Source organism: Hermetia illucens, chromosome 3 (assembly GCF_905115235.1).
Source record: "Hermetia illucens chromosome 3, iHerIll2.2.curated.20191125, whole genome shotgun sequence".
NCBI lineage: Eukaryota > Metazoa > Arthropoda > Insecta > Diptera > Stratiomyidae > Hermetia > Hermetia illucens.
In genome coordinates, this window is record NC_051851.1 from 126730505 (window position 1) to 126742006 (window position 11502).

Sequence of the window (11502 nt, forward strand, 5' to 3'; positions counted from 1 at the left end):
TTTGAGCTACTGTAAATTTGTTACTAATAGTATAATTTTAATCAAACTTGGAGATAATATGCTTCATATTATATTTTACACTACTACCAACTTTTATGACTCTGAGATAAACTTAAGAGGGGTTTTACTCAATTCTCCTAAAAATATGGTACTATACTATTATTAACTTAATTTGAACAGATATCGATATGGAGAGTATTTTGAGGCCTGGGCACCATATAGAAACAGGTTCATGATTTTTTTCAGATTTTTCAGTTGAGTAGTTTCTGAGAATGGGTCCGTTAAAGAAATCATCACTTTCCACCCCTCCCACTCCCCGCCTTCCTAACAAATCACAAAACTAAGAGCGGCTTCAAAAAATACTAATCGAGACCTTCCATTTGATACCCCACATCACTATATTTGGTGAAAAAAAATTTTACACCCGCCTGTAATATGGCGAACCCCCCTAAATCTCGACGTAGAAGGATATCACGTACTGCATGTCTGGGCGTTCATAGTTCCCACCTTGTCACCAAATTTTGTGTCAATCGGTATAGACATTTCTGAGAAAAGTGCGTGTGACAGACATGGAACCGATTTTTTTGCAAAAAAAAACCTTGAAAAACCGCGAAACCGCAAGCTGGACGATTCAGGCATGAAAGGTTTTCTGTGTTTTTTATATAAAGATATTTAAGTGTGCATTTGCCCCATTAGTACGTAGCACGTAATATAGTGAGAGTATCCACTTTCGGGTGATATTTTTGAATTTGCAAAGAAGCGACAACTTTGACCTATTATAACTACATTAGTAAAAGTGCGATTATCACCGAACTTGGTAGGATCATACTCTATGCTATAGCCATCACTGCAATTTTGTCGTGCTAGGATGAACCTTTGCAGCCAATTAATAAAAATTATAGTAATATTAAAAGAATATCGGTTTCGGAGCCTCACGGCCACTTGATTTTCTTCAGATTTTTCGGAAGGATAGTTTCTGAGAATAGGTCCGTTAAAGGAGTGATCTCTTCCAACGCCACGGACTTCCCACCTTCTCAAAAAATGTCAAAACTAAGACCGGCTTCGGAAAGTACTTAAGGAGAATTTCGAATTAATACCCGATTATATTTGGTGAAAATAGAAAATCTTATAAAGTAAACTCTTCCGTCAAGAATTCAAACATGCTGCACTTTTAAATAGTGCGTTTAAACGAATATGTGCACTATTTAAGTACAATTTCCGTATTTTTCAGCCTCGCTGTGACAACACAAAATACAGTCGTTCTCTGCATTCAAATAATCTTCCGATCATTTTGAGCCATAATGCTCTCTTAAGTTTATTTTCGGAGTTAGACATCACGTAAGGAACTAGGTTGATACCAATGCGTCCCGAGCCTAGGTTATACAGAGGGATGCACACCAGGGCATTTCTGAGGGTAAGAAGCGGTTGGCCCACAGGCTAAAATATCGCCACTTTTCGGTCCTCGTGAGTGACCAGAGTTAATTCGCATGTTCTGATGAATGACGAATGAAAAAGAAAAATGTCCCTAAGAACCCTAACATGTTTACTTAAAAAAAAAAATTTACGATCTTATAAAGCTAAAAATCCGGACGCTGAGAATACCGCTGAAAGAAGATGCCGTAATATTGCCGCAGGAATAATGTATTTCTCGAATAGCCAATAGTCGGGAGGTACTCTTCGATCTGCACCCGTAGTATTGCCTTCATTATCTGATATTAATGGTATAGAAAATTTTACTTGATTTAGATAGACGTATTTTGGGTATTTAGAATTTAAAAGTGCCGTTTTTTTTCAATAAAAAACTTTTATTTCAATTAAGTTACAAACTGACAATTAATGGAAGATCTTGTTGATGGTGTCAATGATGAGGTCAACATCAACTCCCAATCCACGGAGACGATCCTTCATGTCGACGTAGGCAGCATTAGCTTTAAGAGTATCAACAATAGCTCCGAATTCATCAGAGTTGATTTTTTGGAAAGCCAATTGGAGGTAGTAATCGGAAGCCAATTTCTGTTCGAAGAGGGCCTTGATTTCATCAACTGGGATAACTTCGAGGATGTCCAACAAGAGACCACGGAATCCACCAGCGCGGGCGATGGCACGTGGGTGGGAGCGAACTTCTGGGAATCCGAAGATACCAGCCAAGAAGTTGAAGTAGTAGGCAGCATCGAGGTACAAGTCACTGCAAGCGAAATCCAAAAGGGTCTTGAATGATGGTTGACTTTGGACGAGAGTGACGACTTGGTGGAACTCGGATGATGACAAGAATTCCATGACGGCTTGAGTTTCTGGATCAGAGGTCATGGAGGTCAAGAGGAGTTCCAAAATTTTGTCAGTTGGGATGAGGGCGGTGAATTCCTGCAAGACTGGTTGAAGTCCTCCTCCGTTTGGAGCTTGACATTGGGGTCCTTCTGCGGCGAAGGCACCACAAGCCAAAAGAGCAACAATAGCCAATACCTTCATTTTCGTCGATCTGCTTCAAACCTCAAAATGAAACTATTTCCTACTAAATAAAGTTGCCTATTTATATGAACTGGATCCTATACGCAATAGTGATACAGATGTCTCTTATCTCATCTTCGTAAAAATTGTTAGTGCGTTAATCAATATTACATTTGTTGGTAAGATTATTCAATAATTTGAAAAGGAATTAAGTGATATTAACGAAGATAGATAAGCAATGTAAGCGTAAGCTTTTCAAAGGAAACTTTTCAATTGTCTAGGAAGTGAGAATATTTGAATAGAAACTGTATGAATAGATATACATGTACATACGTGTTGCTGTGACTCTATTAAATATTGCTTTACTGATAATGCCAATGCCTTGCTGGCGAGCATCATTTTAGTCATCCCTCATTCATTTAGAGAAATTGGTTGCTATCTTAAATGACTATGACCATGAGAATAGATAAAAAATTGGTGACAAATTCCCACAATTCTGCTTTCGATTCTGCCATAATTTCTCCTAAGTTAAAAATGCATTTTCGATAAAAAGTCGGAGCAAATGTGCAATGATGCTTCAGCTTATATCAGTACCTATAAGGAAGGAGATTTGATACAATCTGACCGATATTTAAGAGTTTCCAGTATTAGTGCTTTTTCGTGCTATATCTATTGGCCCCTAACTTCGTGTTTTAGATTCCCTAACTTCGTGGTTTAGATTATGTAGTGGAAAATCCCCACGGTTATTGGTTAGTGTTAGGTATTAGTGGATCCTATTAACGGTAATGCCTATGTATGTTTGCCGGAGTACCTCTAGACCGTCTATTGTGAAAAATGTAATCTGAGTGATATTCATTGAAAGATTCCTGTGCAAGTACGTGGATTATTATTATTTCAGGTGTCCGTAAGGTGCGCTCTATCACTGTACATGTAGCGAAACTTGTAATGAACCTATGTAATTAGGGTGGGCTGATACCCCTCTGTACAACTGGATATTGCAGACAATAATAATTGTAAATACATATGTTTAATGTGTAAATTTGTATAAATTTGTGAATATTCGTAAAATACGCCAAACGTACTTTTCTCAACGGCTGGCACGAATAACACCAAGGTGAAAATTGTGAAACCCCACGCATGCAGCGAGTTCATCGTTTTATATGGAACTTACAGGGGGGTCAAAGGTATATACAAAAGAGGGGTGTTATAGTCATGTGGGCTATCAAACGAAAGATTTTGATTAGTACTTTCCAAGTCAGGTCTTAATTTTTGAAGCCGATTGAGTAACGGAAGTGTAACGGGGTCATGATAGGATCAGTTGAATTAACGGTCATTCGCAGAAACTGAAATCTAACAAAAAACATGATAATGCCTCTATATGACATCTAGGTCCTGAAATACCCTCAATACTGATATTTGCTAAAATACTACTTTTAAAATTTACTGCGAACCCCCCTTAAGTCTATCTTAGATCCTAAAATTTCGCATTAATATATGGTTTAATGTGAAGCAGCTTACTGGGAAGGTTGGTGGAAAGCTTACTATTATTAACAAAGTTACAGCAGCTAAAAATTGCCTCTTTCGCATCAAATTGGCACTCCCTGAGAAATAAAATGTCAGTACCACATCGAATTGAATATCGGGTACATTCAACGTATATTACAATAAGAGCCATCATATACCCTTGTTATAACATGACAGATCAGCAAAACTTTTCATACCTATAGCGTGAAGCTTCCGGTTTCCCGGCTTGTTATTCTTTGAGTTCGTTCTCAAATTGCTGTTCCTTATCTTAATAATTAGTACTTTTGGACTTTATTTCGATAAAAATGGCGAGAGTCGAAATACCTTTCTGTCTTACGGACCAAAAACTACCACATTTTCACATGTCCGGTAGGCGTAGGATGTATGGAGAGCACTTACCCAATATGCAGTTTCAAGCTGTTTGTGGTTTTCTATAATTTTGATTGATCGTAATTATAGTAATCAGCGGATATGTTTCAGGCCGCCTACATTTGTCTCTCTGTCTGTCGACCACACCCGATTTATACGAAAACGGCTGAAGCTATCATTAAATTTCGGGGGAATATGTGGTTTGTGAAACCATTTACATGCGACATTATTTAGCGCTGGGCTTAAGAGGGAACTCCTTCTACATGCGAAGGGGATGTAAATTGTTATTAATGGAATATAATCATATGTGGTATCTAATGCAAAGGCTCGAATAGTACTTTTCGAATCCTATTTCTGATATTGGGGGAAACGTCGTGGAGTGACTCAGTCTTCTATTAAAGTATCCCTTGCCCTTGCCATCTGTTCCCTCTATCAGGCTAGGTCGTCAATGTTCTTGGCGATAATAAGAATCTGAACGTAAAGTGCAAAATGGCACAATTTGTCACCGAGAACGCTCCTATATTTGCGTAAAGTTGCTGATGAATCTCATATGACATTATGCAAGAAAAAAATGTATAATTGATGCCGTTCGTCACCCCATTGCAGAAGACAGTGAGGTAATTCTGCCTTCGAAATCTTGCGTAGATCACACGGAAAACCCCCATACCCACTTAGAAACTAAGTAAGGAATACTTTCGGATCTGCCACGAACTTAAGTTGCCGCTGAGCGGTGCCACTAATTTAGTGCATGTTGCCGTTCTTAGTAGACCTCCCTTGAGTCCTCTCGCTTGGGCTTGTGGTTGGTCGTTGGTTCCTTTAGCAACGATAGCGACGGCGCTCCCTCTCACAATCACCATTACAACCGGTTCTTGCACCCGTAAAACCGATGCTGCTTACGATGCATTTTCTTCCCAAAAGCATCAGCCCAAATTTCCGCAACATAGAACAGAACGGACTATTTTGCACTCATAAGAAGACACCTCATGCTAGATGTAAGACCCTAAAACATTTGCCATTTACCGACTTAAGGCCGGAGCTCTTCCTGCGGCCTCATATAAATGGAACGAACGAAACTCTAGCTGCGGTCTTGTCTTCTGCTGCTTTCATTCGCTCGAAAAAGTTCACCCACGTCTGGTTTGCGCCAACACGCCAACAGTGGTTCCAACGACAAGTGCCCAAGATCATCTGCATAATCGAGCAGGTGCGGTTCTTGTGGTATGGCCAGTCCTAGCAGAGATGCATTCCAGATATCCGGCTCTTGGATGGATACCTATGACGTAATCGCCATCTTCCTCTAACCCTCTAGCGTCTCATAGGGCAGAAAGCAGTATCTCAGATAATCTCTCAATATACGCAAGAAATGGCACATAGAATACATTTTTTATCTTGGCTAGCATATCTTCAATCTTACGGAATCAAAGGCGTTACTGTCATGAAGCCTTAAGGGAACTACTACTCATCGAAATCAATGCTGGGTTTCTCAGATCCATTAGCAGTATCCACAACTTCCATGACCGCGTCCATCTCCTTGCTCTAAAAAGATCTGTCTTAGGTATAAGTCATTGGCAGGACGTATCTCTTCGGCGGGTGTACTTCTCATGAGCTTTACCAACATTTTCACGCATTTCCGTTAGCTTCACCAGTTTCAAGCGGCAATTAAAAATTATCCCCTTTTAGGTAAGCATTAAATGTGGACAGTAGGTCCGGCCAATGGAGAACCACCAATTTATATACTTTTGGCGGAGTATGGAAGCCCCATAGGCTGTCGTTTCCAGGTTCATAACTGAATTTGCGGCGGTGTCAGCTTCAACGCCACTACGCTCCTCAGTCTGATCCAAGAACTTCGAGGAATCTCGTGATGTTCACCTTTCCGAAATTCTAGGCGAATCAGACTTGTTACCTACGTCATCAGTGATTCCGATGCGAAAATTTCATCGGGAATACTGGCAACCGGAACGTTGATGCGGATTCGATGTTCAAAACTTCGTTCCAAAATCTTGTGGCCATTCATCAGACATTACCTTGTCATTGAAGTTGGCTGAACTGCAATAGAGATGGAAGAAACTTTTGGATCACTGTGCTTAGAGTATTCTTAGGTTTAGATAGGAAGCAGGTAGATGATTGAGTTTTTCGAATGCTACAGCAGACATCGGAAGGATCTCTGATTCTTATAGGAAATAATGGGTGCTAAGAACGAAAAATAGAATGACTACATTATTGATCAAAAGTTCATCGGGTAGCTGCGATTTCGAGGAGTAGGAACTGAGCATAAGCACTTTCCCATGCAGAGGCAATTAATTTCACTTGAGGGGGTCATCCCGTGTGAAGGCCGTTTTTTGGCTTTTTTAGAATTTTCTTATGAAAAACTGGATAAAGAGGCAATACGAATTTTCCACCATAGATTTATTGATATCTTGAGCGTGCATAGTAATTTTTCGAACCCGATTTCACAGCTCAGTATTGAAATGCAGAGCAATTTATACAATTATACATCTAAAAAAAAAGGTGTTCTTCTGCTGCCGCGCTAGAGGGCGCTGTGATCATCTTAAAGAAAAACAGTAAACGCCATTTTAACGTGCAGACTTAACTACAGTCCGCAAACTAGGACTATTAGAAAATATTAAAAGCTGAATTCTTGGTGCCGTGGTAAACTTTTTTTGTGAATTTTGGTGTTATTTTAAGGCTTCTTTACTGAATAAAAGAAAAACTACTGAATGAATCGCAATTATCCTAGTTTGCGGACCGTAGAAATATGTTCTGAATAAGTGGTGAAAATTTCAAAGAATTTGGTTGGATAGATTTTGGGCTATGGTGGCAACCGATTTTCAACATGCAGTTTCGAGAAAAACGCATTTGAAAAGTAGAATGCGATTTTTAGCCATAAAAGCTTAACTGATCATTAATCTGCCATACCATATCCATAAACCTTAGGTTTCTTGAAGAAATACATGTATAGCCTCGGCTTCACTTCTTGTCCTTCAATTGATGCCAAAAAAAAATTCGATTCCGCGGATCCGGCACACCGGATAACCCCCTTAAGCTTTATTTAGTTGGATTAAGTAAAATTATTAATTCATGCCAAACAAATTTTAGTCTCACGAACCTTATTTTTGTCATTATTATTAATAAAAATGTAAAAACGTTTAGAAATATAAGAAATTAGAACTGACCAAAATTTGTAATTTCTAATTTTTGAACTGGTACTGTACTTTAAAAGATTTCCCAAAATATCGGTATTTACAAGGTTAATAAATATTATTGGAGAAAATAAAAGGCAAGTCTTAAATATTAAAATATAAAATAATTTAATCGGTAGAAACACCGCGAGATTACAATTACATCAACAAGGGTGTCGAACAGAACGAAACGAAATCATCTCCAATCTCTCGGTGAGAAACACTTCTCCCCGACATCCTTAATTCTATTAATTTTAAACAAAGACCAAGTAATTAGTGTGCGGAAACTATAACCATGAAAAGACACCTCATTGATCAACAGAATTTTCGGAAAAACGATTACGCTATCAGCTTACATTATGTTCAAGTCGCTGCTTTCCAAGAGGTTGAACTGAATGCATAACATAACTTGGTACAAATTTCAGGGAAATTATGGCTACCCTGTGTCGAAAGACTTCACTGGCGTTCTTGGTCTATAGCCGAATCTGCCAATGTCACTTAGCACCACTTTGAGTCCGCAATTGGGAAACTTACAAAACAAAAGGCGCTTCTAACGATCCCACCATACTTGCCTTAAACCCCGAATGGTTGTCGTCTACCGCTAATGTAAGCCAGTATTCTGAAAGATGACAAGGTTCGCCACATGCATTGATGAATATAACTACCGATCTGCATCCTTCGAATACTGACGAATTATTAGTATTCAAAAACATATGTAACTAGTATAGTAAAACTCTTACTTTCTTTTAATAAAGAATTTTATTTAACTTAAGTTACAAACTGGCAATTAATGGAAGATCTTGTTGATGGTGTCAATGATGAGGTCAACATCAACTCCCAATCCACGGAGACGGTCCTTCATGTCGACGTAGGCAGCATTAGCTTTAAGAGTATCAACAATAGCTCCGAATTCATCAGAGTTGATTTTTTGGAAAGCCAATTGGAGGTAGTAATCGGAAGCCAATTTCTGTTCGAAGAGGGCCTTGATTTCATCAACTGGGATAACTTCGAGGATGTCCAACAAGAGACCACGGAATCCACCAGCGCGGGCGATGGCACGTGGGTGGGAGCGAACTTCTGGGAATCCGAAGATACCAGCCAAGAAGTTGAAGTAGTAGGCAGCATCGAGGTACAAGTCACTGCAAGCGAAATCCAAAAGAGTCTTGAATGATGGTTGACTTTGGACGAGATTGACGACTTGGTGGAACTCGGATGATGACAAGAATTCCATGACGGCTTGAGTTTCTGGATCAGAGGTCATGGAGGTCAAGAGGAGTTCCAAAATTTTGTCAGTTGGGATGAGGGCGGTGAATTCCTGCAAGACTGGTTGAAGTCCTCCTCCGTTTGGAGCTTGACATTGGGGTCCTTCTGCGGCGAAGGCACCACAAGCCAAAAGAGCAACAATAGCCAATACCTTCATTTTCGTCGATCTGCTTCAAACCTCAAAATGAAACTATTTCCTACTAAATAAAGTTGCCTATTTATATGAACTGGATCCTATACGCAATAGTGATACAGATGTCTCTTATCTCATCTCCGTAAAAATTGTTAGTGCGTTAATCAATATTACATTTGTTGGTAAGATTATTCAGTAATTTGAAAAGGAATTAAATGATATTAACGAATAGATAAGTAATGTAAGCGTATACTGTTTGGTGGGAACTCTAATATTATTGCAATTGATGAAGAGGTGTTATAAAGAAAACATTTCGATAGAAATGATATGAGCAGCAACATGCCCTGCTATGTTTTCCCAGAATACTATAACCCAATAAATTTTAAATTTAACTGATTTCTTGTAGAAAATAAATTATGAGGTTATCAGTTGCACTCAACTTCACCTTTGCCAAGACAAGAGTTTGCCTAGTATGGCTTTTCAAAGAAAACTTTTAAATTGAGAACTTGTTTTTGACAAAATATCGCAACAAATTTCATAGAGTGCATCAGTTTCTATCAGTACATATACTACGGAAAGAAATTTTATATTATCTCACCGAAATGCAAGAATATCTGGTGTCCTATTTTGGTATTCAGTGAGCACCAAAATAAAGTGTGCACCATACTTTCAACATTTGTCTGCTTCATTTCAATACTTTACAAAATTTCAAAAAATATTTCAGATTTTTATAAAACAATATTTAAACCTTTTATTATTGTGGTCGAAAATCTCAACCGATAACAGCTACGATGATGAAATCCGCGCACCGTTGTTGGCAGCTAAGAGAACTTATTTCAGCTTACAAAAACTGTTCCGCTCGAAACGTTTCACCATAGGGTCAAAGCTCGTACTGTAGAAGAGAATTATCTTGCCAGTCTCCATGTATTCCTCGGAGACCTGGGTTCTTAGCATGAAGAATTGCGAACTCTTGGCCGCGTTCAAGAAAATAATCTTCCGATGAATTTTTGGCCCCGTGCATGAGGATGGACAATTTTGTAGCATACATAACGACGAAATCTATGAACGGTACTATGATCGTCAGGCTGTGGATAAAATCCATCTGAATAGGTTAGGTGAGTGGGTCACTGCATTTGCTGTGAAACACCGTTTAGGTTCAGTGATCGTGTGGGGTGTATGGCGGCGAATGTAGTCGGCAATTTGGTGTTTATTGAAAGCACAATGAAACAAGTCGGGAAACCGGAAGCTAGACGCTTCAGGTATGAAAGGTTTTGTGTATTTCTTTTATAAAGAGATTTGAGTGTGCATTTGTCTCATTAGCATGTAGCACGTAAAATATGCATACTTTATGTGAAAATAGCCACTTTCAAGGGATATTGACATTCATAGTCTTGAATTTGCAGAGGAGCGACAGTTTTGGCCTAGTATAACTTTGTTAGTAATAGTGCGATTTTCACCAAATTTGGCAGGGTCATGCTCTATACTGTAGCCTACATTGGATTCTAGGGTGAACTTAAGGGGGTTTTCCTATCAATTACTAAAACTTATAGTAATATACTATTATTAACTTTATTTGAACAGGTATCGGTATGGAGGGTATTTCGGAGCCTAGGCACCATAAAGTAGCAGTCCCCTGATTTTTTGCAGATTTTTCGGTTAAGTATTTCCTGAGAATGGGTTCGTTAGAAAAGTGACAACTTTCAACCCCCCGTACTCCCCACCTTTTTAGCAAATCTCAAAACTAAGACCGGTTTCGAAACGGTTTCGACGGACAGACAGACAGACAGTAAACCGATTTTAATAAGGTTTTGTGTTTACACAAAACCTTAAAAAGCAGGGTTCCTCAATATTTTAAAAAAAATTTCCACGGGTCTGTAGACAAATTGGAGTTATGTCGCTGCTAAAGCTTCCAACAGGAAAATGATTCCAAACATGCCGCTAAAATAATAATAAAATAATAAATAATAAAGTAGCTGCATAATACCCCAACACTATCATCGAACCTTAATCTAATAGAGCATTTATGGGAACATCTCGAAAGGAACATTCGGAAAACGAAAATAATAATAACTATAATAGCATAACCTGTCTAAAATCTAGTATAATGGAAGAATGGCAGAAAATATGACCATCATTAACAGAGAAATTAGTTGAATGCCGAGGAGACTATATGTAGTTCTTAAGGCAATTAATTATTGCAATTTCAACTTTTTTATTTATTTATTTTTGATTGACTTTGTAGGGCGGATAGCTGAGTGGTTAGAGCGCAAGGCTATCGTACGGAAGGTCGCGGTTCAAATCTCACTGGTGGCAGTAGAATTTGTATCGTGATTTGACGTCGGATACCAGTCGACTCAGCAGTGAATGACTACCTGAGTCAAATCAGGGTAATAATTTCGGGCGACCGCAATGCTGATCACATTGCTTTCTAGTGTACCGTTACGGTCTTGAATGAAGTGCTCTAACACACTTCAAGGCCCTGATCCAACATGGATTGTTGCGCCAACGATTATTATTATTATTATTTGTAGGGCAATATCCCCAACAATTGGTTTATTTTAAAGTAGTTCATCTAGCAAGGGTTACTGGGCT

At 38.8% G+C, this 11502-nt stretch overlaps 2 protein-coding genes across 2 annotated transcripts; both read right to left on the bottom strand.

Moving 5' to 3' along the window:
* Window positions 1–1833: 1833 nt before the first annotated feature.
* Window positions 1834–2466, bottom strand: LOC119652131 (protein G12-like). Its single transcript, XM_038056071.1, has one exon. It carries the CDS (start codon window positions 2464–2466, stop codon window positions 1834–1836), a length of 633 nt encoding a protein of 210 aa, XP_037911999.1.
* A 5835-nt stretch (window positions 2467–8301) lies between these two features.
* On the bottom strand, window positions 8302–8934 carry LOC119652133 (protein G12-like). The gene has a single exon (XM_038056072.1). The coding sequence runs from the start codon at window positions 8932–8934 to the stop codon at window positions 8302–8304; it is 633 nt and encodes a 210-aa protein (XP_037912000.1).
* Between the last annotated feature and the right edge of the window lie 2568 nt (window positions 8935–11502).